Source organism: Thamnophis elegans, chromosome Z, assembly GCF_009769535.1.
Source record: "Thamnophis elegans isolate rThaEle1 chromosome Z, rThaEle1.pri, whole genome shotgun sequence".
NCBI classification, from domain to species: Eukaryota; Metazoa; Chordata; class Lepidosauria; order Squamata; family Colubridae; genus Thamnophis; species Thamnophis elegans.
Window position 1 is genome coordinate 53,334,311 of NC_045558.1, and position 26,980 is coordinate 53,361,290.

Below are 26,980 nucleotides of genomic sequence, written 5' to 3' on the forward strand. Positions count from 1 at the left end.
CCCATATTCTGCTGAACTAGCAATTCGAAAGCAAGGAAATGTGAGTAGATTAATAGGTATCACTTAGTTGAGAAGGTAATTGTTCTGTCATGACCCCATTGGAGTCTGAATCTGCAGCGGAAGATGAGCTGGCACAAGAACTGACAGCAAATGAGAGGACAGCTCCATTGGCCTTGGAGGAAACTGGAGAAGGGCAGAGTCAGTCCAGGCAAGACTTTTCAGAATTAGTAAGGTTTTCAGACAGGAAGGCAGGATGAACAGGGGAGACAGAGCTCAGACGAGGAGCAAGAACCACCCCCTCCTGATGCAAGGGCTCGAAAGGTGCAGAGAAGGTGTGATCAGTGCAAATGGAGCAGGCTACTTGCAGGGAGAGTGCCCCACCCATCTTCACCCGGCACACCTGGAGAATGAGACTTAAGGAGACACTGTGGGGAGGGGCATTTGTTGGGAGCAAACACTGAGTTCCTGAAGTGTTGCATGCCAACGTTTGAACTTGCCATTCCTTTAGGTGTTCTGGACTAATTACCTGGATCTTTTGCTCCTGTAACTCCTTGATTTGCTCTTGTTTTGCCAAATACATTTGGGATTTATTGCTATGCCATCTTGGTGCAGACAGTTCTGGGCAGGACTAATTGCAGCCATAGGCTGCTTGCGATTTCTGTGGCAGAATTGTAGGATTAGAAGCAATCCCCCTCACTCAAGATCCAAAACAGGACAAAAGCCATTAAGCCACAACAAGAATTGCTCAACACCCTTTCAGAACACAATCACCTTCATTGCATCACCCCAGAACAGTTCAAAATTAGCTCAGACAAGCACCTAGGATTTGCATTTCCTCTTTTGCCTATAGAGCTAGTTATGATCCCTACATAACCCCTGCAAAGGGGACCCCCATAGGAATCTGAGAACAGTCAACAAAATATTAAAGGACATGTTTTTGCACAGGAACAGGAAGCTCAAATACAAAGCCCAAGAGAAGGTATAAATACTTCCCATCTCAACTCCATGTGGTCAGTTGCCCAGAATCACAACCCATGCGGTTCAGCTTCATCAATAAACCATCTTTCCAATCAGCCTCCATATTTCTAATATCTTTCTCCCTGCTTGGAACTGAACCAGATGGATATTTCTTCCAACAGAAATGAATAGTATTATAATATTTCAAAGGGCTTGCTACTCAAACCTACAGCAATATTGGAAAGACTCTACCAGCAAATTACACTGAGAAAATACAGAGTTTGTAAGAAATGGAACACTTTGGGTTGAAACAAATCTGTTGATTGATGGAATGAGTAAAATGGAAGATGAAATGAAATGTCACATGTTTGCAAGAAAGAACAGAGTCCAATACACTTACAGTGTTGTGTGCTTTCAAAAAAGAGAGAATGGAATACCAGAAAATTTGCCAGGATCACTTTTACATTATTGTCATAAGCCAAAGCTTACCTATATTCTGCTACACCTGAGCTATAAAAATCTTGGGACTTCGGGAATCAGAATATTCAAAGAGAAGCAACCTTAATGAACCCGCCAATGAATGAGAATTAGAGGTCTTAGAACTGTTTCTAGGTTTCATACTTCAACTCTAGTACTTGTATGAAAACACCTTACTGAAGTGTCTGGGAGTTGAATCAGAGCAATTTGACTTCTTTTGTTTCCCACGGAAGTTGTGGGAGCTTCATCACTTGACACTTAGGCAAGAAAAACCAAAAGTATACATGTAGACTGGGTGAAACCAGGCTTAATAGCAGTAACTGTGAGAGGGATCTTGGAGTCTTAGTGGACAACCAGCTAAATATGAGCCAGCAGCAGGGATGTGCAGTCAGGGCGGGCGGGGCCTCACCAGTGTCATGAGGAAAAGAAAAGAAAAATTAAAAGGAAAAAGGCTAAGGTAGTTGCTGCCAGAGTCACAGTGGATGACTCTGCTTAATGCTAAGTGCAGGGGGAGGCGAAAGAACTACAGGCCTCCTTTGCATAAGAGTTAAGCAAGGGTTAAAAGGTGAAAAATTCCTTATGCAAAGGAGGCACGTGGTTCTCTGCCTCCTGATTTGGCAGCAGCAACTCTTGCCTAAGTTACCTTTTTATTTTTACATTTACATTTTCATCATGGCGGGCGGACAAGAGGAGAGTTGAAATCCTCTGTGACACAGCTGGAAAAGGTATGTAGGTCGGACGGAGGGAGAGGGGAATTCAAAATTATTGTAATTCAATTTGTAATTTTTTTATTGTGAGTAATTTCTCTCTCTCTGTGTGTGTGTGTGTTTCTTTCTTCACTTCATTCAAACAAACTCTCTCTCAATTTGAGACAGAGTTTGTTTGAGAAGACCCAAGCCCAAACTGTACGCCATTACGCCCTGGGAAATGCAAGAGATGTGCAAATACATAGACAAAAACCTAGCAAGTGGGTTCATTGAGCCAGCCAAGCTACAGGTCGCGGAACCAGTCCTCTTCAAGGAGAAAAAAGATGGAACTATGAGATTGTGTATGGACTTTCAAGGGATAAATGGGATATGCATACACGACCTATACCCGTATACGACCTATACCTCATATACGACCTATACCTCATGAAGGACATGCTATCTCATCTGGCTAAGGGAAAAGTCTTCACCAAATTAGACCTCAGAGAAGCATACTACCGAGTAAGTATCAGAGAGGGAGATGAGTGGAAAACAACGTTCAACTGCCCCTTAGGGAGCTTTCAATTCAAAGTGATGCCTTTCGGACTGCAGGGGTCCCCAGCAGTATTCCTGCAGTTAATAAATGAGGTGCTGCATGAGCACCTCTACAAGGGGGTCCTCGTCTACCTGATTGACATCCTCATCTACACTGAGACCATGAACAACCACATACCCCTAGTCCGTCAAGTACTGGAAAAACTTCTGGCAGCCAACCTGTACGTCGTATCAAAATGCAAATTCCACCGTGCACGGTTAGACTACCTGGATTACCGAATGTCAAATGTGGGAATAGAGATGGACCCAGCCGAAGTACAAGCCATCTTAGGCTGGAAACCCCCATGCCCCCTGAGACAGCTACAAAGTTTCGTAGAGTTTACAAACTTCTACAGGCAATTCATCCCCTCCTTTATGAAAATTGCCAAACCTCTAACAGACCTCTTGAAGACAGAGAGCCCAGGAATGAAACCTCATCTGGGACAACCCCTACAGTGGGAGCTAACCTGCCAAGGGGCATTTGAAACACTAAAAGAAATGTTTGCAAAGGAGCCGGTGCTGACCCCGAGCAACCCTTCATGATCCAGGCAGATGCCAGCAACATGGCACTGGGAGCGGTGCTACTCCAAAGAAACAACCAAGGAAACTTACAATCTGCCCCTACACCTCCTGCAAGCTCACAGACACAGAGAGACAATGAGCCGCATGGGAAAAGGAGGCTTTCGCAATGAGATGGGCACTGCTGACCTAGAGACACCTGTTGGAAGGGGGCCAGAAACCATTCAAAGTGTGGACTAACCACAAGAACCTGGAGGCACTTAGGACCCCATGGAAACTATCACCCAAACAAGTTGATGGGATCAATACTTCAACCATTTTGATATTGTGTTAAAGCACATTCCAGAGGGGAGGAACTTTCTAGCTGACGCCGTCTCCCACATGCCTCAGTACAAATGCGAACTGGAGCACGTAGTGGACGTCATCATTCCCTCTACTTAAACAGCTGCCCAGGTGACCAGCAGGCGGCAACGCCATGACCAGCAAAACCAACCTGCAAGCGACCTAATCATGAGGCTAAAAATCGAACTGCTAGAAGACCCCTGGTTCCAAAATAACTAACACATCTTGACAAAAAGAGATGACCTTGCATGGAAGGGGACGAAACTCTACGTCCCAGAATCCCAATGCACCCTAATCCTCCAGAGAAGCCACAACGCCAAACCGGGAGGCCACTTTGGGTTCCTAAAGACTTTACACTTAGCCTGAGGGCAATTCTGGTGGCCTGGCATAAAGAAAGATGTGGATAGTTACATGAAAAGTTGCACCATCTGTGCCACAATGAAGAGATGGCTGGGAAATCACCACTCTGGACTGCTGCAAACAGTAGCAGAGCCAAAGAGGCCGTGGGAGGATATCACAATGGACTTTAAAGTGGGCGAAACACAGTGATTTGGACTGTAATAGAACTGTTCTCCAAACAGGCACGCTTCATACCCTGAAGTGGACTACCCTCGGCTCACAAGCTTGCTAAACTGTTCGTGAAGCATATCTACTGACTGCATGGAGTACCTCGAATAATTATTTCAGACAGAGGGGTCCAGTTCACGGCTAAGTTCTGGAGGGAGTTCCTGCAATCCATTGGGTCATCTTAGGGTCTTAGTTCAGCTTTTCATTAGAGCACGAATGGGGCAGCAGAGAGACTGAATGCCATGGTAGAGCAGTACCTGAGGTGCTACATGAACTATCAGCAGTCCAATTGGGCAGACCTTTTATCTTTTGCTGAGGTCACGTATAATAATGCTGTTTACAGTAGCACAGGAGTCACGCCTTTCAAAATATTGAGTGGTATGGACTTCGTCCCAATGCCTAAGTATCCGACGGATCCCTCCTCCTCAGTCAGCTTGACTGATTGGATGTCGATGCTGAAAGCAACCTGGGAAAATGTCAAAAAAGCACTGGCTAAAGCGGCACAAACCTATAAGAAACAGGCAGATAAACACCGGGCTCAGCAAACGGCCATTCTGGGTGGGAGAGAAGGTTTACCTCTCCACAAAATATTTGAGATTAAAACTGCCTAGTAAGAAACAGGGGCCAAAGTTTATGGGACCATTCCCCATAGTAAAGATAATCAACCCAGTCACAGTGCCATTGAAACTGCCTCGATTACTGGGGAAGATACACCCGGCGTTTCATAGTAGCCTCTTAAAACCCGAGATTGGATCCACTCTGAGACCACTACCCTGGGAGCTCCCAGATCCTGTGGTCATAGGGGGCCAAACCCATTATGAAGTTCAACAAGTCCTGGATTTGAGGTGGCACAGGATACAACTCCAATACTTAATCAAGTGGAAGGGCTACCCCTTATCAGAGGCATCTTGTGTGAAAAGTAGGAATATCCAGGATGATCGCCTTATAACAAAATTCCATGCAGAAAATCCAGGCAAGCCTGGGAAAGGAGCACGAACACAACCTGACTGAAAAGGGCTAGATCCGGTTAGTTAATAGAGAGACAGAAATCAGGCAGGCCTAGTTCACCAGAGAAGACATGAGGTGTGCTATAAGCAACTACCGAGTATATAAATTCTGTTAACCTGTCACAATTTGTCAGATTTTCCTTTGCTTTGAAAAGTGATTGGATAGGTCCAACAGGGATTTTAGCCCATAAGAATTAAATTCAGGAATATTTAGTTTGGTCATCTGCAAGTTTTGTAGTTGCTCACTGCCCAGGCTTGTAAATAATTCAGAAGTAATTAATATTTAGCTAAAATAGTGTTGTTTGTTTAAAAGATGAAAAATGGAAGAGGAACTGAATATGGCCTGCGGGGCTGCCCTTGAAACATCAAAGGACTGGCCTGTAATGACGCTGCCAGCAAAAATAGAGCTTGGGAGGCCACAACAGGCCCTCCCAAGCTCCGTTTTTGCTGGCAGAGGGTTGCAAGAAACCATCACAGCCAAAAACCGAGCTCAGGAGCCCATTTCTGCAGAATAGGCGCCCCCAACTCAAGTGATGTCAAGCTGGCCATACCCATCCTGGCCAGGCCCACTCTGTCCCCTTGAGGTCAAACACAACCCTGATGTGGCCCTCAATGAAATCAAGTTTGTCACCCCTGATCTAAGTGGTTAAAGCAACGGTAAGTGGGGTATTTGCATTCACAGAACTGAATCTATGACCATCAGAGTAAACTGCAGAATGTAAAAAGGTATCCAGAGAGTATGATCAAAATATAAAGATGAGTATATGGCTTTGACTGAAATAACTTTGCTTATTTTTAAGGTGACATTTTTTACCACACTCTGTAAATATCTCTGAGGAAGCAGGTTTCTAAAACAAAAAATCAAATTTAGAAAGAGAGAAATGTTTGGTATACATGCAAGTACATTTTTTAACATGCAAAGAAATGTTATGTTTTAACATGTGAAGAAATTAACCTGAATGCTGAACTGAGCAAGCAGTCACAAATAGGAAATACTGAATGGCTTTCTGAGTGCCAAAAAAAGGATATTTCTCTGTATTCTTAAAGAAAAAGAAATTATGGAACATTACTTTGTAAACAGATTCAGTTTCTTAAGGAGCAGAGCAACATGCCTTTATTTGTTCATTTAATTATAGTAATGCCTAGTACCGGGATAGCGAACCTATAGCATGTGTGCCACAGATGGCATGTGGAGCCATTTGTCAGGTTCATTTTTGCCCTCCAGAGCCTTCAGGGAAGCCTCTGGGAGCCCCCTGAAGGCTCCGGAGAGCTAAAACTTGCCCTACGAGCAAACCAGACGTCTGTTTCCAAACTTCCGGTTTGCCCATAGGGCCATTTTTTTGTGCTCTGGAGGCTTCAGGGAAGCTCCTGAAGCCTCCTGAGGGCCTCCAGGGGAGGCGGGGGAGACTGTTTTTGCCCTCCCCAGGCTCCTATTAAGCCTCTGGAGACTGGGAAGGGCAAAAAAAGCATGCAAAAATGGGGGGAGTGCTGATCATGCGTGCATGCGTGCTGGGGGTCGTGCATTGCATTATGGGTGTGGCACACTGGTGCATGACCCCCCATGCACTTGCCCACTTTTGACACGTGAGCCAAAAACGGTTCACCATCACTGGCCTAGTATATTCTGTTAGAAATGGGGAGAATATAAATTAATCTAATTATTTTCCATTTGACCTACAATCCACCACACAGTTCCCCTTTTATGGATGAATAAGTTTACAAAGCTACATTTCAGGGGAATTATATATTTAGCTTAAAGAACGTGAATAATAATTTTCATTTACTTCATCACACCAGTGTTTAGACTTAAATATATACAAGGAGAGGGAGCAGGAATTTGAAGGCAGTTTAACCCAGCCAAAGAGATGGGTCTTTCTCCAGATATGCTAAACTGTTGGCTATCATGCCAAGTTAGAGGTTCTCGTATTTCAATTGCCTAAAAGCAAGAACATCAAGAGCAAAACATTTCTTACCAATGTCAAAAATAGAAAAACCACAGTCATTTCTATATCTTCTATGATAGGCATATCATCGCTATTCACCAGTTACGAACCTGCCTACTAGCAATTTTCTTGGCAATTGTCACACTACTTAGCATCTTCCGTTAATGATGAAGAACCTAGTAAGGGTTAGGTTTAGGGTTACTGATTGAAACTTCAAACAATTTAATTGACTATAGTACTGTCAGCTTGGAGAAATAAATTGTTCTTAAAACCAAGCTTCATACTAGAAGAAAGTTACTGTAATTGTCAACTGGAAAATACTTAAATACAATTGACCTCAAATTGACAATCACTCTCTTATTGGAGCAACTGTCTACTACCATTTAGCCTAATACTGGTAAAGATTCAGCAATGGAATTCTGCACATAATCTAATATTTTATATATAGTGTTCACATCTTCCTTTTCAATTGGGAGTCACATCTTTATGATGTTAAATGCCTGTGCTATGAGCCCTGAACAACATTTCAGGAATGCACCATTCAACTTTTTTCAGGTATTCATTTTTTGGGTTCAGATACTGCTCTAAATAGAGCGTGCTTAATTTGTCAAAAGTATTGGGAAACCCATTCATTGTGACTATAAATTCTGATTTATCATTCAAAATACACTTGATAGACTGGGTCAATTGTTTATTTAGTAATCTACTGGTATGTCTAAGAAAGTAATGAGTTGGTATGGTATGTGAACCCAATCTAAGTGCAGAGTTAAAACCGAGCCCCAGTGGTGGGTTGCAGGTGGTACGCCACGGTACGGGTGTACTGGATCCTGGCTGGAGCACCAGACACCGTTCTGGTACAGTGCTTCAGAGGGCCCACCCACCCACCCTCACCCCTTACTAGTGCTTTATGCTGTTGGTGCTTCCGTGCATGTGCATGGCACATATGGAACAGCTGGAGCGTTGCAGAGGCTTGTGGAATCCAGAACCCACCACTGCCTAGCCCTCTATATTTTTCAGCATAATCTGGAAAAACAACTATTCTTTGAAAGTAGAGATATTAAAATGAAAAGTGGTACAAACCTTCATGTCATTCATCTATTTGTGTTATATTCCACCTTTTCTCTAAGAACACAGTTCAGATTCTTATTAGTCATCTCCTTTCTATATTTAAAACAATAATTTCTGGTTAAGGGGAATGGGAAAAAACATTGTGTGTGCGCATGCGCATGCACGCGCACACACACACACACACACTACAATCAAAATGTAGAGATAGCAAACATAAAGACCTGCATATTTACAAGAAGCAGGAAAATTTTCCAAACATTGTCATTTTTTAATTTTTTTTAAAAAAATATCAGTAAATTCAGAATCCCACCTACTTGTGAGTCATGTTAAGAGCTATATCATTTCTTTCAGATGTGCAAAAGATAGACTTATTATAGAGTTAATGCAAATGGAATATGGCTCTGTCAATCTTTATGGATTATAGACCAGGAATAGGATATGGAATGAAGAGTAAGAAGAAAAAGTACAAGGAAGAAGAAAAAAACACGAGAAGGTGAAGAATCACTACATGCTGTTTGCTTTCAAATTCAGTCTGTAAGTCCCATTCCAGTGAGTCACATAAATTTAATTTATCTGATAAGGTGACTGCAGATTAATTTATCTGATAAGGTGACTGTATGTATGTATGTATGTATGTATATATATATATATATATATATATATATATATATATATATATATATATATATATATATATATATATCTGCAGTCACCTTATCAGATAAATTAAATTTATGTGACTCACTGGAATGGGACTTACAGACTGAATTTGAAAGCAAACAGCATGTAGTGATTCTTCACCTTCTCGTGTTTTTTTCTTCATATATATATATATATATATATATATATATATATATATATATGTGTGTGTGTGTGTGTGTGTGTGTGTGTGTGTGTGTGTGTGTGTTTTCGTAGATTTTAACAGGTACAGGTATGCAGGTCTTGGTCTTGGCGTATTCGTGTCTTTTCCTGTGTAAGATTGAGAGTATCTTGGCAACGTTTCGACGAGATCCCACTCACCACTTCAGGCTGGTGCCTTCGGCTTTATGCTTGTGCGAGCAAAGCGTAATCGGAGTTGCCGTCTTTCTATAAATATTGGTGGGAGTGTGTGGAGTGCTGGCTTTGTTGCTGTAAGTGGGATGGTTGGCTGTGTTGTTACATCTTGATTAGTTGATGGAGTTGATGTATGCAGATTAGTTGGCTGTTTCATAACATCCTGTGTGGCTGAGGTACTAGCTGTGTGCCCATTAGTCTTTTGTGTTGTAACGACCTGGGTAATGGGCTGTGTGATGACATCCTGAGCTCTAGTGTAGTGACATCCTGAATCCTGTGCTGCAACATCCTGGGAGGTTGGCTGCATTGTAACATCCTGGGCCTTTGCATTGTAACCTCCTGATTTCTGTGATGTAATGTCCTGAGCAGATGGCTGTGATGTAACATCCCGGGCTTTGGTTTGGCTCCGAGTTTGTGGTCTGGCCATGTGTTCATGGCGTGTGTCAGTTTGGTTTGTGTGGGGTTTGGAGGGGGTGCAGCAGTTGGTGATGCCGCCATGGTTTGACTTCTGGATGGTGGTTGCATTTCGTCTATGGGATGGGTTTGGGTTGAGTTTGGTAAGGGTGATTGGTGATGGCGTCCTGTGTTGTTCTGGGTCCGGTGTCAGTTTTCGTGGCTGGGACTCGTTTGTTGACTAGGGCTAGTTTCTAGATGGCTGGTGGGCAGGAGTTATCATCACATTTATTCATGTTGTGGGGGTGTTTCTCTATTTCGATGGCTTCCATAATTATTCTCTTGTTGAAGTGTTCAGGTTTGGAGATTAATTTGGTTCCTTCAAAATCAATTTCATGTCCTGTTGCTTTAAGGTGCTGGAAAAGGGAGGAGGTTTATTCTTCTTTTCTGACTGCGTTCTTGTGTTCTGCGATGTGTGCATTTATTCTCTTATTAGTTTGTCCAATATATGTGGCTGGGCAGATTTTGCATGGTATTTCATAGACTCCTTGGTTTTCTAGCTGGATCTTCTCTTTGGGGTTTCTTAAGATTTTGGCTATTTTTCGGTCTGTGCCGAAGCTGTCTTGATATTGTGTTTGTGGAGAATTTTGCTGATTTTATCTGTGGTGCCTTTGCTGTAAGGGAGGAGGGTGATGCCGTTGTCCTGTTCTGTGTCTCGGTTCTGGGGTGTGTGTGTCTCCTTTTGGATTAGGTTGGTAATTGTGTTTCTTTGAAATCCATCGGAAATTAATACTTTTGTAAGAGTATGTAATTCAGTTTTCAGGTGGTTTTTGTCAGCTAGGCCTTTGGTTCTGGAGATTATGGTCTTGGCTACAGAGTTGATCTGTGCAGGGTGGTGATGAGATTGTGTGTTTAAGTAGTGGTTGGTGTTTTTTCTTCTTCTGGTAGATGGTGTCCTAGAGAGCCAGTGGGTTTTGTGTAGATTAAGACATCCAGAAAGGGAAGTTGGTTGTTAACTTCTATTTCCATAGTAAATTGTATTTTGGGGTGTAGGCTGTTGAGATGTGTGAGGACGTTGTCCAGTTTTTCTTTCCCATGTGGCCAAATTATGAAAGTGTCATCTACATATCTAAGCCAGAGTTTGGGTTTGTGTTCAGATTTATCTAACGCGTTGGTTTCAAAATGTTCCATGCATAGGTTTGTGATGATGGTGAGAGGGGTAATCTCATAGGTGCTCCTTCTATCTGTTTGTATCTTTGTCCATTGTGGATGAAGTATGTGTTGGTTAGGCAGCGGTTGGTCAGATCTAGGATGTGCTTAGGGGGGTTGTATTTGTTTTAGATAGCTGTCAAGGCTTCTTAAATAGGCACTTGGGTGAAGAGGGATATGACATCGAAGCTCACGAGTAGGTCGCTGGGTTGTAGGTTATGTTTCTTTATTGTTTCTATGAAGTGGAGTGAGTTTTGTACGTGTGAGGTGATGGATTCTGTGTAGGGCTGAAGTTGTTTGGCAAGAAATTTGGCAAGATACTGTAGAGGTGAGCCTATGAAGCTGACTATGGGTCTGAGTGGTGTTCCTTCTTTGTGTATCTTGGGGAGGCCATAGAGCTTGGGGCATGTGGATTTCTCTGTGGGGATGATTCTTTGCTGGATCTCTTCACTAATGGGAGAGGCTTTTATTTTGGATTTGGTAGGTGGTGAGGTCTGTGTTTAGAGGTTTGTAAGCAGGGTCTTGGAGTAGGTTGGATAGTTTGGCTTGGTACTCAGACGTGTTCATCACCACAGTGGCGTTACCTTTGTCTGCTGGGAAAATGATTATGTTGTTGTCTTTCCTCAAGTTGGTGAGTGCTTTTTGTTCTTCTTTACGTAAGTTGCTTCTGGGTGGATTGCTGGAGCAGAGAACATTGGTGACTTCAAGTCTGGTTGGCTTTGGGTAAAGGAATGAGGCTTTCTTAGAGAAGTGGGAGGAAGCTGCATGTGACTATTGGGATCGTGTATGCAAACGTTGAGACACTTCAGATGTGGCCTTCTCTATCGGTGTGTCCTTGGGACTAGATGAGGATGCTTTGTTAGAAGCATGAGAGGAATCAACATGCGACCGCTGAGATGGTGCATGCGAACAATGGGACACTTCGGATGTGGCCTTCTCATCCAGTGTAGTCTTCCTATTAAGAATGGCTTGGATAATGTCTTTGTTACTTCAAAATTGCCTATTATGTCTTTGTTTAACATCTGGAGGTGCAGCATGTCCTTCTGGAGTTTTTTGTCATTTAGTTGTGACTGGATGTCGTTGAGGCAGCCTTCATAAACTGTCCATTACATGAGGAGCTCATCCAAGTCATCGTCCATTGAATGCTGGTGTTTGCGGGGTAACTCTTCTTTGGGTTTGTCGCAGAGTCGCTGCAACATCTTCCAGGAATTCTTGTGCCATTGATAAAGCCTTTCCAAATCCCCCAACAGGTTCAGCTGCTTAGTCTGAGTAGGCTTTCTATGCTGCTTCAATGCTGAGATGCCTCTGCCTTTTCTGAGAGTTGGACATCCAATTCTGAGTTTTGGACAACCAATTCTTAGTTTGTGTCGGGGCTAGATGTGGGGTTCAGCATTTCTCATGCATCTGCCATGGCTAGAAAAGATTCCATGACTAGGATTAGCACAGGAAATTTCCTAAAAGTATTATGAATTTTGAGTTCATTTCACCTTTTGGCCAGTAGGGTGTTGCGTGATATAAGCTTTGACATAGGCTTGTAGTTTGCAGGCTAGCCACCAAAGGGCGCTGTGTGCAATTAATGTTTGAAGTAACTGGCTTTAGGCACTTTTCCTTTATTTGAGGTTTATAAAGCTGACTCCCAGTTTGGGGTTCCCGTTCTCTTCCCTTTGGGCTGTGTTCGCTTTGTACTGTTAAAGGTGTCAAACAAAAGTAAATGAAACATCTAAGTAGTGACTTTCTGCTGGTTAGAATTTGTGTACTTGCTTAGCATTCCTGGTTTTTCATATGCAAATTGACCTAGCCAGGCTAGAGGAGCTGCTTCTATTATGTAAATTCTGCTTCCATGGAAACCTTTCCATGAGGCAATTTCAGTTAAGCTTAGATGGAGTTTCTCTTTGGTTTGCAAAGAAAAGGAATCAAACTTTTAGTTTTGTTACACTCAAACAGTTCTTTTATTTTGCGAGATCAGAATGCAAACATGCTTTACTAAATGCAGAATCTGCTTTTCCAGTATATCAGAGGAGAAACAAAGAGTCTAGCCTGTAAGCATTCTTCCACAAACCAAAACAGGCTTTTCAGAACAGATTGAGCCAGCTAGGTTGTAGAGACTGCTTTTCTCATGCAACTCTTTGCACCCCTTTAGCACATTTTCTTAATCACAACAAAGTCCTTCTTCTCAGGATAATTAATCAGCCTTTCTCACTGAAACGGGATGTTCCTTTTTGCTCCAAGAAGGGGTGGGGGAAATCCCAGCAGCTTTTCTCAGTTAAATGCAAATGGAGTTTGGGAGTTTGAGATGCAAGTTCTGCCTCGACTGCTCTAGTCCTGCTCGGGGCATCTAGTTAGCTCCACGCTTTGGAATCTTATTCAGATCAACTTTAAGATACGGCTGACTTTCCATAATCTGTCTCATCACGTGGTGTAAAAAGATGATGATTTTGCTCCCATGTTGAGAGAGGAGGCACACTCATTGTTTCCCGGTGGAGTTGGCGAATCAGAAACACAGATGTGCAAACATGTCATGGAACTACATTTCCCAGAAGGCAGTCTCTGTCTACATTTCCCAGAAGGTAATTTCTTAAAGGAGACAGCTTTTAATTACTACACTATCTATATATTGCTTGGGCAGCACAGTCACAGTCTAAAACTGGGAAAAGGTACTGTTCGGGGACCTTATGGGTAGTTAGTGATGCTTGTGCCATATAGGAAGCCCTTATGAGACAAAAGGAAGGAGGCTTTCCATACAGCTGTTTCTTGGCTCACGTGACCTGTAGTAAGGAATACATGTGTTAAGTGAAATACAGACTCCAGACTTCCTAGCCTTTATGCTTGTTGACTGGAAGTTTGAGCTAGAAGCATCCAGAGGAGCATGGCTCTCCCCTTCCTGCCTGCCCTTTAGATAACTCTTGTTTTCATTATATTTGTTGTGCAGCCTGTAGGAATGTTTCTTGAAGTGTCTTTGTCTTTGTCATATTAGCAGTTGAACTTTGATATGAATTGGTTACTGGGTTTAGAAATGCATAGCCAAAAAGAATTCATTCTTTGTTGGGTTAAATTTCACCTTGAAACATTACAGTACAATATCACAAGTTAATAAACTGACCACATATCCTAGAATGAGTATAGCTATACCTCAGTAGAAAAAGATTTGTGCTACTTTTAAAAAGCTGTTTCATTGCCAGGTGTTAAGTTCTCTGAAAGAACCAGGCGGGAGGCATCTGAGATAAAGGTAAGTCAACCAACGTTTATTAACAGGCAATGCAGAACAAGAACAGTAGACTGGCACCCACTCTCTATCAGACAGCTATTTATACGGAGCTGTCAGACAGGGAAACCAATAGCCGCGCGTTTGACAGCCCGGCAACCGCAGGTCGCGCCTGATTGGCTCCGGCGCACCTGGCTGTTGCGGAGCTGTCATTCGTAAGTCCAAGGACTTAACACCTCTTCCCCCCCAGCGAGGGCGCATGCGTCAAAAGTGGCGCATGCGTACTCTTGCAGGTAGGCAGGCAGACAGCGGACACGCCCAGAACACCTCAGTTGAAGAGGCTGCACCGGCGAGAGAAAACATCACTGTGAGAGCTCCTCCCTGAAGGGAGTGGAGCTCCGGGTGACGTCACTGTGGCCTAGTCCAGTAGGCGGAACCCTAGGAGAAGGTAGGCCGGGCGGAGGGGGCGCGGCTGGGAGAGGCGGTTGATTTTGAAAAGGCCAGTAGGCGGCCAGGGGGTGGGAAGGGCCTGACAAGGGAAAGCCTAACTGGGCAGAAGGAGGGAATGCGAAGGTGGATTGAGCGACTGCTGGAGGCTGTGCCGGGGGCTGCGATGACCCGGCGGCTGGGCAGGGATGGCCTGACTCGGGGAAGGCCAGCGATGGAACGATGCGCTGGAACTGTTGCGGGTCCGGGGCAGGCTGCAAGACGTCACTGGCCGGCCTCTGCGTGTCCGTTTGACTGGAGGCCTCTGGGGGGTGGCAGTGCCTCAGTTGATCCAGGTGGCACCGCCACTCGCTGCCATAGGGTAGGTGGGCCCTATAGGAGCCGGGGCCGGTTACATCGGTGATGGTGGCAGGCACCCACCGAGGGTCCCCTGGGTAGTTACGGGCCCAAACCAAATCCCCAACAGTAAAGGATCGGGAAGGGTGCCCCAGGTTGCCAGGCTGAAGCCCTGAATAGAGGGGGTATAGTCTATCCAGGGTGGTCCACAGGCGACGATCCATCAACAGCTCCACGGGGCTTTGCCGCGTGAGGTGGCAAGGAGTGGAGTGCTGGGCCAAAAGGTAAGCATCCACCCTTGCCTGCCAGTCGCCACGGTCCATGCGGCCCAAAGCCTCCTTGGCCAATCGGACTGCCCTCTCCACCAAGCCATTGCTGGACGGATGGTAAGGGGCGACTGGGGCATGGCAGATCCCTTGGGTGGCCAGGAAGGCCTGGAAGACTGCGGATGCAAATTGCGGGCCGTTGTCGGACACCACCGTGTCCGGCAACTCGTGGGTAGCGAACAAGCATTGCAGAGCCCACACCGTACTCTCCGCCGTGGTGGAGCACATGAGGACTAGCTCCACCCAGCGCGATTAGGCATCCACAGCGACCAGGAAGACTTGGCCGTGGAAGGGACCTGCGAAGTCAAGGTGAAGGTGGGACCAGGGCCCGCGTGGCATCTCCCACTCCTGAGAGGAGGAGGAGGGGGGAGCGGGGCGGGACACCTGGCAAGGGTCGCACCTGCCGACCCAGGCCTCAATGTCACTGTCAAGGCAGGGCCACCATACGTAGCTCCGGGCCAGTGCCTTCATGCGCGCGACCCCAGGGTGATCAGCATGGAGCCACTGGAGGACCTGGCAGCAGAGGGCTGAAGGGATGACCACCCGGTCACCCCATAGAAGGCAACCGCAGTGGAGTGACAGCTCCAACTGATGAGTTTTAAAAGGGCGGCAGTCGGAAGGGACGTCCCCCCCTCCATGGCAGGACCCATGCCATGATCTGCGAGAGGACAGGGTCAGCTTGCGAGTGGGTGGCCACGTCAGAGGCAGTTAGAAGGAGTTCCAGCTCAGCGATGGAGAGGACGGAGAGGCAAGGGACCAGCTGGGGGTCCGAGCAGGGGAGGGGGCAGCGGCTGAGGGCAGCGGCATGCCCTAGTTGCTTGCCCGGACGGTAGCACAGCGTGTAGGAATACGCAACTAGGAACTCTGTCCAACGGGTCATCCTGGGAGACAATATGGGGGGGTCGGCCTATCACCAGCCAAAAGTCCAAGGAGAGGCTTATGGTCAGTGTAGAGTGTAAAGTGCCGACCGTAGAGGTAATCGTGGAACTTTTTAACCCTGGACACAGCAGCCAGAGCCTCCTTGTCAATCTGGCTGTAGTTCCTCTTGGCCGAGGAAAGTGTCCAGGAGTAAAAAGCGATGGGGGCTTCTGAGCCATTGGGCAGAATATGGCTCAGGACTGCCCCCAAGCCCATGGGAGAGGTGTCACAAGCTAAAGTCAGGGGCATCTTGTCGCTATACTGGACTAAAACTGCCTCTGACGTCAGCAAGGATTTGACAGCCGTGAACGCATGCGCTTCGCGGCTGCCCCATTGCCAGGCCGCGGATCGGTCGAGGAACGGTCGAGGAACGGCGCGTAAAAGTTTAAAAGGCCAAGGAAAGCTTGCAGCTGCGCCTTGGAGTTGGGTGCAGGGGCGTTCTTGATGGCCATGATTTTAGAAGGGGTGGGGTGGATTAGATAGATAGATAGATAGATAGATAGATAGATAGATAGATAGATAGATAGAAGTTTATTTATATGCCGCCCTTTTCCCTGGGTGGAAAGGGTGGTGAGGGTACGAATCTCCACGGGGAGATCGTTCCATAGGGTCGGAGCTACCACCGAGAAGGCTCTCCTCCGCGTAGTTGCCAGTCGGCATTGACCGGCAGATGGAACTCGGAGGAGGCCTAATCGATGAGATCTAATAGGTCGCGTGGAGGTAATTGGCAGTAGGCGGTCTCTCAAGTACCCAGATCCACTACCATGTAGGGCTTTATGGGTGACAAGTAGCACCTTGAAGCGCACCCGGAGATCGACAGGTAGCCAGTGCAGCTCGCGGAGGATAGGTGTTATGTGGGTGAAGCGAGGTGCACCCACAATCGCTCGCGCGGCCGCATTCTGGACTAGCTGAAGTCGCCGAATACTCTTCAAGGGCAGCCCCATGTAGAGCACATTGCAGTACTCCAGCCTAGAGGTCATAAGGGCACGAGTGACTGTTGTGAGAGCCTCCCGGTTCAGGTAGGGGCGCAACTGGTGCACCAGGTGGACCTGGGCAAATGCCCCCCTGGTCACAGCTGACAAATGGTGTTCGAAAATCAGCTGTGGGTCCAGGAGGACTCCCAAGTTGCGGACCCTGTCTGAGGGGTATAATGTTTGACCCCCCAGCCTGAGAGGTGGAATACTTGCCGGATTGGCGGGAGGGAAACACAACAGCCACTCGGTCTTATCTGGGTTGAGCACGAGTTTGTTAGCCCTCATCCAGTCCCTAACAGCTTCAAGTCCCTGGTTCATCACGTCCACTGCTTCATTGAGTTGGCACGGGGCGGACAGATACAACTGAGTATCGTCCGCATACTGGTGGTATTTTATCCCGTGCCGCCGAATGATCTCGCCCAGCGGTTTCATGTAGATGTTGAAAAGTAGGGGGGACAAGACCGAACCCTGCGGCACCCCATATGTTAGGGGCCTAGGGGTCGATCTCTGCCCTCCAACTAACACCGACTGCGACCTGTCCGAGAGGTAAGAGGAGAACCACTGCAAAAGAGTGCCTCCCACCCCCACCTCCCGCAGTCGTCGCAGAAGGATACCATGGTCGATGGTATCGAAAGCCGCTGAGAGGTCAAGGAGAACCAGGATTGAGGTGAAGCCTCTGTCCCTGGCTCTCCAGAGGTCATCGGTCAATGCGACCAAAGTGGTTTCTGTGCTGTAGCCAGGCCTGAAGCCGGACTGGAATGGGTCAAGATAGCTAGCTTCCTCCAAGGACCGCTGGAGCTGAAAGGATTCCCTGAGTGTCAATCATGAAGCCCAGGAACTCCACCCGAGGCACAGCAAAGGAGCATTTCCTGAGCTTTAATTTGAGACCCGTGCCCCTAAAATGGTTGAGGACCTTCCAAAGGACTTCGATGAGCCCTGAGCGGCTGTTTGCAGCGATCAGGACATCATTGAAGTAGGGGACAATGCCAGGGAACCCATGGAGCAAGCGCTCCATGAGGCTCTGGAAGATCCTCGGGGCAACGGAAACGCCGAATTGGAGGCGGCGACAACGGAAGGCCCCGCAGTGGGTGACGATGGTCTGGGCAGCCGCCGCATCATCATCCACCGGGAGCTGCTGGTAGGCCTGCGCCATATCCAGTTTGGTGAAAATGCAGCCCTGCCCCAAGGAGTGGAGCAGGTGCTACACGACAGGGACTGGATAGGGGTTTGCCTGGAGGCCAAGGTTGATAGTCGACTTGTAGTCGGCGCAGATCCTGATGGACCCGTCAGCCTTCACGGGGACCACTATGGGGGTCTCCCAGCGTGAATGGTCGATGGGCTCCAGGATGCCCTGCACCAACAGCTTATCTAGTTCAGCATCAACCTTAGGCCTCAAGGCAAAAGGCACCCTGCGGGCCTTCAGCCAGATGGGGGCAACCTGGGGGTCAAAGCTCACCATTGAAGACATCGGCATAGTCCTTGAGGACAGCCGCGATGTCAGGGGGTGTGTCCGCCACAGAATGCACCCCAGAGAGGGATAAGCCCAGAGGGACGAACCAGTCAAGGCCCAAAAGAGATGGGAGGGGTTTCTGAACCACCAGGACCTGCAGGAAGCAACATTTTCCCCTGTACTGCACCCGCACCCCATAGTAGCCCAGGGTAGGAATATGAGTCCCCTGGTAGTCCCTGAGCAAAGTGTCCGCTGGAGAGAGCTGCGACATGGGGACTTGTGGGCACAGACGGGAGAAAGTTGCCCAGGGTAGGAGAGACCGGGAGGAGCCCGAGTCCGCCAGGGCGTAGCAGTCATTGCAGCGGGCTTGCTGGCGTCGGGGCTGCTGGTTTCTAGGCGGCGCAGGAGGACGTAGACAGGGAGAGGCGCTGGAGGTGGCAGGGTGGCCCGGCAGACCTGTACCAGGTGGCCTTTCTTGCCGCAGCGGTGGCACACTGAAGTCTTGAAGGGGCAGGATGCTCGGGCGTGGTTGCCTCTGCAGCTGAGGCAGGTGGCGGCCGCCGCAACAGCGCAGGCTTGAGGAGGCTGAGGACGCCAGCGAATGGCCCTCAGGCGATCGACCTGGTCTTCACAGAACGGGTCAGGCAAGGGAACCAGTTCGTCAATGAGGCAGGTCGAAGGAGAAGGAGGCAGTGGAGGCCGAGGGGTTGGTGCAGGCAGAGCAGGCACTGGCGGCAGGGCAGGCACGGGAGGCAGGTAGCGGGCCATTTCCATGGTTGACAGCTCCACGAGCTCCACGGCCTGCGCCTCTTCGACTGATATAGTCAGCGTGATGTCTGTTTTTGCGAGGAGGCGCCGCCTGAGGAAGATGTCCTTTAGGCCGCAGACGAACTGCTCAGTCAGATTGTCCTCCAGGTCGGGGAAGTCGCATTGTATAGCGGCAAACTGTAGCGCCTGGAGGAACTGATTGATTGAGTCAGCCACCTTTTGGACACACCAGTGGAAGGCGTACCGGTGTGTAATTTTCGAAGGCGTTGGGGTGTAATGAGCCTTGAGCCCCACCACGAGCTCATCCCATGTCAAATCGTAGACGGGCCGCGGGGCTGCGAAGGAGCAAGCTGTCCCAAACATCTCGGGGCCACAGGCAGTCAGGAAGAACCCACACTTTCTGGCCTGTGAATACCCTTGCCGGTTGTTTGCGATTAAAAAACATTCAAACCGCTCCAAGAAAGCAGCCCAGGATTCGCCGGCTGTCCCAAAAGGAGCGAAAGCGGGCATCCCAGCCATGGCGATATGCCGTTGAGGCGTAGCGAGGTGTGAAGGAGATTTCCCGGCAAGGCGGGGTGCCTAATAATTGTTTGCTTGCCCTGTAGGTTGAACTCAGAGCCCGTGATCCCACCAGCTCGTCGCCAGTGTTAAGTTCTCTGAAAGAACCAGGCGGGAGGCGTCTGAGGTAAAGGTAAGTCAACCAACGTTTATTAACAGGCAATGCAGAACAAGAACAGTAGACCGGCACCCCCTCCCTGTCTGACAGCTATTTATATGGAGCTGTCAAACAAGGAAACCAATAGCCGTGCGTTTGACAGCCCGGCAACCGCAGGTCGCGCCTGATTGGCTCCGGCGCGCCTGGCTGTTGCCGAGCTGTCATTCGTAAGTCCAAGGACTTAACACCAGGATATAAATTGAGTTCTTTAGAATTGTATGTTACATCTTATTTAGGGAGGAATTTGTCATGTTTTGCAGCCTTCAGAACTTTTTACTGAAGAGATAGACTTCCTAAAGTTCATAAAACATACTAAACTATTAAATAGTTTCTTTAGTTTTTAGTAAGAAATCGTTGTTGAGCAAATCACAGCTTTGTATGCTGGCTGAACAGAGTAATATTAGGTAATGTTTTCTTCTTACAAGTTACGCATTAGTCTCTGGTTTTGATTACTATCCAATGCACACATCCTGAGAAACAATTTCAGTTCCAGCAAAAACTGTAAACAATATCTAGGCCAAGAGCTGTTTCCCTCTCTGTTTCCAGAATGATATTATGGGGAGGACAAATGCTTGGTTTCCTGTCACAGATGTCATCCAGCTGTTAAGGAAGAATTGCTTCAAGGTGTCTGTAGTACCTTGAAGTGATGGCTTCTTGGGTGCCTATGGATTCCATATTTGATCTAACTTAGAGGGTTGACAATATCTCATAGTTCTCAGACTAATGATTATAGGCTTTATAAAAAACTATCGAAATGTGGAGAAAATAGATGTATTTGCAGGTTCAAATGTAATAAAATCTATGATATTCCATATTTCTATGATTGATTAATTTATATAGAGTAAATCTCTAATATTTTCTTTGGTTCATTTTAAAAAAGATGGAAGCCTTTATCAACCGTACTGGACCCAGTGGAAATTTGGAACTGCAAAACTGCGGAAGTGAAAATTTCCTCTATTTTGCCTATGGTAGTAACTTGTTGCGGGAAAGAATAATGTTAAGAAACCCTTCTGTGGCTTTCCTTACCATAGCACAATTACTGGTTTGTACTATCTTTCACTTCTTTCCTAGTAGAAACCAATATTAGTAAGTTAGTTAGTAATACTTAAAGTTGTAACTATATAATACAAGGGATGCATGTTGAATGTTTTCTTCAGTCTCTGTTGAGTTTGTTTCTTTGATTATTTTTACAGGGAGAAAAAAGTTTAGCAATGTTTATCCCTAATGTTTCAAAGCCAGTTAGTTGCCCAATTACTTGTTTGTTGTTGCAAGTATTCAAAACACAGATTTCAAGTCAATTTTCAACAATAGAAATGTGGCTCATTGTGACTTTTTTATTCCTGATCTCATTTCTAATTAAAATTTTCTATAGATAGAATTTTAACCAGGTATGTGCTTCTTTTGTTTTTCTAAATGTTTCATTCACTATATTATAGGAAAACAAGAAACTTAAAACTGGATATTACTGACCTTCCTGTTTTAATTCACAGGATTATAAACTTGCTTTTGGTTCTCATCAAGGGAAACCAAGTCTCCAGTGGAAAGGAGGTACAGCTACTATTGTCTATAGCCCTGGTGAAGAAGTATGGGGGATAATATGGAAAATGAATACTAGTGATTTATATTCTCTGGATAGGTGTGTTGCATACAGTTCTTTCCTTGTCTATCAATGTATGCACAGTTTATATTGTTAAAATCTTATTTTGTTGATTTTTGTTGTTTACTTCTCAAGATTTCTCCAAACTAAAAAAAAATCCTTTAATTATAGAGGTTTCCATTATGGGTATCATATTCCTTAACTTATAACAGTTCATTTAGTGACTGTTTGAAGTTACAACACCACTGAAAAAGCAGTTTATGACCATTTTCACACTTAGACCATTGCAGCATCCCCACGGTCATGTGATCACAATTCAGACGTTTGGCAACTGACTCATATTTATAACAGTTGCAGTGTCTCAGGGTCATTCCCTTTTGTGACCTTCTGACAAGCAAAGTCAATGGGGAAGCAGATTCACTTATAACCATGTGGCTAACTTAACAGTTGCAGTTGATTCATTTAGCAACTGTAGCAAGAAAGGTCATAAAATGGGACAAATGTTTCACTCAGGAACATAAATTTTGGCTTCAATTGTGGTTGTAAATTGAGGACTACCTCTATTGGTATCAAAATGAAATACCTATTACAAATTGACCAGTAAAATTGAACTTGGACTCCTAGTGTTTGCTATGTATTTTGAAAAATAATCTAGGCTTTGGTTTGTTTATATCCCACCATTCTTCCCAATTTCCAGATGATATCTAAATAATTCTGCCTCCAATTTCAACTGCACAGCTACTGTAGTTAACTCAACAGAATCAAGCAGTTGTCATCTTTTAAAAAAAATTATTTATACATTTTTCCTTCTTTAAAATACATACCGTATTTTTCGGAGTATAAGACGCACCTTTTTCCCTCAAAAAAGAGGCTGAAAATCTGGGTGCGTCTTATACACTGAATACAACCTTTTTTGCATCCTGAAACCCTGCCTCCTTCACCAAAATGGCCATGCATAGCCTTTAGGAGACTTTCAGAGTACTCCTGGGGGCTGGGGAGGGCAGAAATGAGTGAAAAACAGGCCGGTTTTTGCTCAATTTTGCCTCCCCAGCCCCCAGGAGCACTTTATAGCCTTCTAAAGGCTAGTCATGCCCTTTTCTTTGAAAAAAAAACCGGGCCATTTTTGGGAGGTCTGCAGAGTGCAAAAACCTTTTTTTTAATTTGCCTCTTCAAAACTTTTGTGTGTCTTATACTCCAGTGCATCTTATACTCCAGTGTGTCTTATATTCTGAAAAATATGGTATGTGCTTAATAAACAGTATATTGTCTGGATCAATTGGCTTATACAAAGTATTAATAAACTAGTAGTAAAAGTTATAATTATAATAACATCCATAATTAAACTACCACAATTTACTTATTGTAGTATTTTTTTTTACTTCATGTACTTATATATTTCAGCAATCTTTCATCCTCTAATTTCTACCTTTTTTTATCCAACCATTGATAAAACATATCCCATGTTAAAAATATTCTGTTTCTTCCTTATCTTTTATTATTAATATCAATCTATCCATCTTCACAGTCTAATATTTTTCTAATTATACTTCCATCTGTAAGTGTGTCCTTATTTTCCCAGTATTCTGCAAATACAATTCTTGCTGCTTTCAACACGTGTATTATTAAATATATAGTCCCTTTATTGTAATTTTCTGGTAGTATACCTAACAAAATTATTTCTGGTTTTAAGTCTATATGTTGCTTTATCATTTTCTCTAACCATGTGTGTATTTTCATCAAGAGTATTTTTGCTTTTAGACAAGTCCATCACATATGAAAGTAGGAACCTGGTTTCTGATTGCATTTCATGGACATATTATTAAACATCTTTGCTAGTCTTGCTGGTGGTAAATGCCACCTATAAAACATCTTATACAGATTTTCCTTAGAAGAAGTTGCCAGTGTCAATTTATAATTTCTATCCCAAAGTTTTTGCCATATGTCTAATTCTATGTTATATCCAAAGTTTTTTGCCCATACTATCATTGTTTCTTTCACCTTCCATTTTAATATTTAACAAATAACTATATATCGCCTTTATTAATTTTTCATATGTCCCTAAAAATATCTGATCCAATGCTGTTGGCTCTTTATAGAATCCATGTGTTTTTGCATCTTTCACCTATCTTGATTGTATTTGCAGGTATGGCCACCATGCTAAATCTACTTCTTGATTTTATAATTTCTGTGTCCTTTTACGTTCCCCATCTTCATTTAAAATGTCTTTATAAGTTACAATTCTTTCCAAGTTAATAACATTTGGATGTATCAGTGCTTCAATCATAGAAAGCCGGACTGGTATTTTCCTACAGTTTTTTGTTTTGACTTTTTCCCATACTAAAAGTAATGCATTTCTTACATAATGTCTTTGGAAATATCTATGTATTTTATTCTTATGATACCACAAAAAAGCATGCCACCCCAACTGAAGATTATTTTCCTCCAATAATAATAATCTTCTATGTCTCAGATTTACCCACTCTTTCAGCAAAATAAGTACAAATGCCTGATAATAGAGCTCCCAATCTGGTAATCCAACAACTCCCCCCCACAATAGTTTTTAGATTCTTGCAGCATTTTCAATCTTATTCTTTTTTCCCTTGCCATATATATTTCAACATTAATTTGTTCAATTCATCAAAAGAAATTTTATCTAACTTTATAGGAATTGTTTGAAAAAAAATCATTTTGGCAATATATTTATTTTTATGGTTGATATTCCTCCTCGCATCGATAGTTGTAGGTTCTTCCATTTCTCCAAATCCTGCTTAATTTGTTGCATTAATTTTATATAATTATCTTTAATTATTGCACATCTTGCTGTTAGATAAATTCCTAGATATTTTACTTTCTTGACCATCTGGAAACTTGTTTTCTTAATCAACTCGTTTTTCTGTAAAGTTTTAAATTAATATTTTAGTTTTTTCTTTTTTTCTTTTCAATCCTGCCACTTTCCATATTCTTCTATTTTTCTTATAAGTTTGGGACCAGTTTCTAATGGTTCTTCTAAAATAAATACTACCTCATCTGCAAATTCTTGTGGTTTATATTTTTCTTTTTTAATTTCCTTCCCTTCTATATCCGGATCTTATCTAATATTTCTGTTTAATATGTCCAGTGTTAATATAAATAACAGTGGGGATAGTGGACATCCTGTCTAGTACCCTTTCTTATATTGAAGTTTTCTGTCAAGTCCCCATTAGCAATACTTTTGCTGTTTGTTGGGAGTATATTGTCCGAATCATATTTATAAATTTCTCCCCAAAATTCATGGATTTTAATTGTTGTATCATAAATTGCCAATTTAAATTATCAAATACTTTTTGTGCATCTAAAAACCCCCAATGTGATTTGTTTTTCTGAGTGGACTTCATAATACTCCAATGTATCTAAGATAATTCTCACATTTTTAATTTGTCTTTTTGGTAAAAATTTATTCAAATATCTTTTAAGTTGTTTCGCTGTTATAGAAGGAAATATTTTGTAGTCTTCATTTAATACTGATATTGGTCTATAATTCTTTATGTCAGATCCCTAAAAGTGATACTGCCATTCAATTGGGAGGGGGGAGCCTCGGAGTTAAATCATTAGCTACATTTGAAACAACTGAGTTTTACAACTTTACAACTGATTTCCTGTCACTGGGAGACTGAAGGTCCCAACATCTCTGGAGGGATGTTTATGGTAGCCATGTGGGATATATAACTTTGATGTCTAACTAGAGATAGCCATGGGAATGTGTGCTTTATTGACTCCCAGGGCAGAAGAGTTAAGGAAGCATCTTCACACTTGTGTATTGGTCAGAATTTGCATTTGAACAAAGGGGAGGGGTCATTATCAACTTAACCCCATTTTCATGGCTTAAAGGTTTTCAGATGCTGCTTTGCTTCTAATGGTTTCCATCCTGCTTGATTAAAGGTTCCTTTTTAATTAATCAGTTTCAAGAGTCTTTACTTTCTCAAATTAGAGGAGCCATTACACTTTACTTGTGTTAAATCCAAGTCTTCTTTTGGAATTAACATAATATTTGCTTCCCTCCAAGACTTTTGGTTAGATTCTGCCAGTACTTCATTGTAAACCTCTAACATTGGTATACTTAATGTATCTTGTAGATATTTATAGAGCTCTGCTGGCAGTCCATCTGGCCCTGGTGTTTTGTCATTCTTTTGTCTTTTAATCACCTCTGTCAATTCCATCATTGTTGTTTTTTCATTGAACATACCGTATTTTTCAGAGTATAAGACGTACCTTTTTCCCTCAAAAAAGAGGCTGAAAATCTGGGTGCGTCTTATACACTGAATGCAACATTTTTTGCCTCCCAAAACCCTGCCCCTTCACCAAAATGGCTGTGCATAGCTTGTAGGAGACTTTCAGAGAGCTCCTGGGGGCTGGGGATGGCATAAATGAGCAAAAAACGGGCCATTTTTTGCTCATTTTGCCCCTCCCCCGAGAACTCTATAAGCCTCCTAAGGGCTATTCATGCCCTTTTTTTGAAGAAAAAAAAACGGGCCCATTTTTGCAAAAAATGGGCTGTTTTGGGAGGTTTGCAGAGTGCAAAAACTTTTTTTTATTTGCCTCTTCAAAACCTTGGTGCATCTTATACATATGTCTTATACTCCGGTGTGTCTTATACTTTGAAAAATATGGTAGTTTCCACCATTTCATGTATCTTTGGTAATTCTGCTTTTCCCAAATATTGCAATATTTTTTCCTCTGACACTTCTTCTTGATCATATAATTTTCTGTAATATTCCTGAATTATTTTCTTTTTATTCTCATTTTGATACTGTAAGTCTCCTTTCTCATCTTGCAATTTACTTATCAATTTCTTCTCTTTTTCCTTTTTCAACTTACCATATTTTTCAGTGTATAAGACGCACCTTTCCCCAAAGAGAGTGAAAATCTGGGTGCGTCTTATATTCTGAATGTAGCCTGGGTCATCTGGAGAAGGGGCAGGTGAAGCAAGTGCTGCACAGGAAGCATAAGACAAGGCAGCTCACCACTCTGGCTGCCCCTTCTCTAGACAACCCAGGCAGAGGCCCGTCAGCTTCTGGTCCTGGCCTGGGAGATGGATCTGTGATTGCTGCCGCCTGAAACACTCTTTTCCCTCCCTGATTGCAAAAACGGACATGTGTTCCTCCTGGCCAGATCCATCTCCCATTCCCAGCAAGCCCCTGCGCTTTTGCTGCCTCGGTTTGAGGCTGATTCTGCATGCCCCATTTTTGGAATAGAGAGGAAAAAGAGCACAGACTCCTCCTCCTTCTCTACCTTCTCTTTCCTCCTGGCCAGATCTGTCTCCCAAGCCAGTAGCAGAAGCCAACTACCCTCCATCTGGGTCATTTGGAGAAGGGGAAGGCTGAGCAGCAAGCTGCTTGCCTTACACCTTCCATGCAGTACCTGCTTTACCTGCCCCTTCTTCGGAAGTTCCAGGT

General features: G+C 44.3%; 2 protein-coding genes across 6 annotated transcripts in view; both read left to right on the plus strand.

Moving 5' to 3' along the window:
• Nucleotides 1–26,980, plus strand: part of GGCT (gamma-glutamylcyclotransferase) — a 42,977-nt gene that overhangs the window by 701 nt on the left and 15,296 nt on the right. The window contains exons 1-5 of one of the 5 annotated variants that reach the window (XM_032235573.1): nt 11,448–13,469; nt 13,995–14,465; nt 19,842–19,927; nt 20,832–20,993; nt 21,442–21,587. In XM_032235573.1, coding sequence (XP_032091464.1) covers nt 20,832–20,993; nt 21,442–21,587 — 308 coding nt within the window. In that variant the 5' untranslated portion in view covers nt 11,448–13,469; nt 13,995–14,465; nt 19,842–19,927. The other 4 variants (XM_032235572.1, XM_032235576.1, XM_032235574.1 and 1 more) reach the window with 4 other exon arrangements.
• On the plus strand, nt 2,838–3,257 carry LOC116521156 (uncharacterized mitochondrial protein AtMg00860-like). The gene has a single exon (XM_032235853.1). The coding sequence runs from the start codon at nt 2,838–2,840 to the stop codon at nt 3,255–3,257; it is 420 nt and encodes a 139-aa protein (XP_032091744.1).

Coding starts and splice junctions, on each gene's coding strand:
- LOC116521156 (XM_032235853.1), top strand. CDS start 2,838: ATGAACAACCACATACCCCTAGTCCGTCAAGTACTGGAAAAACTTCTG.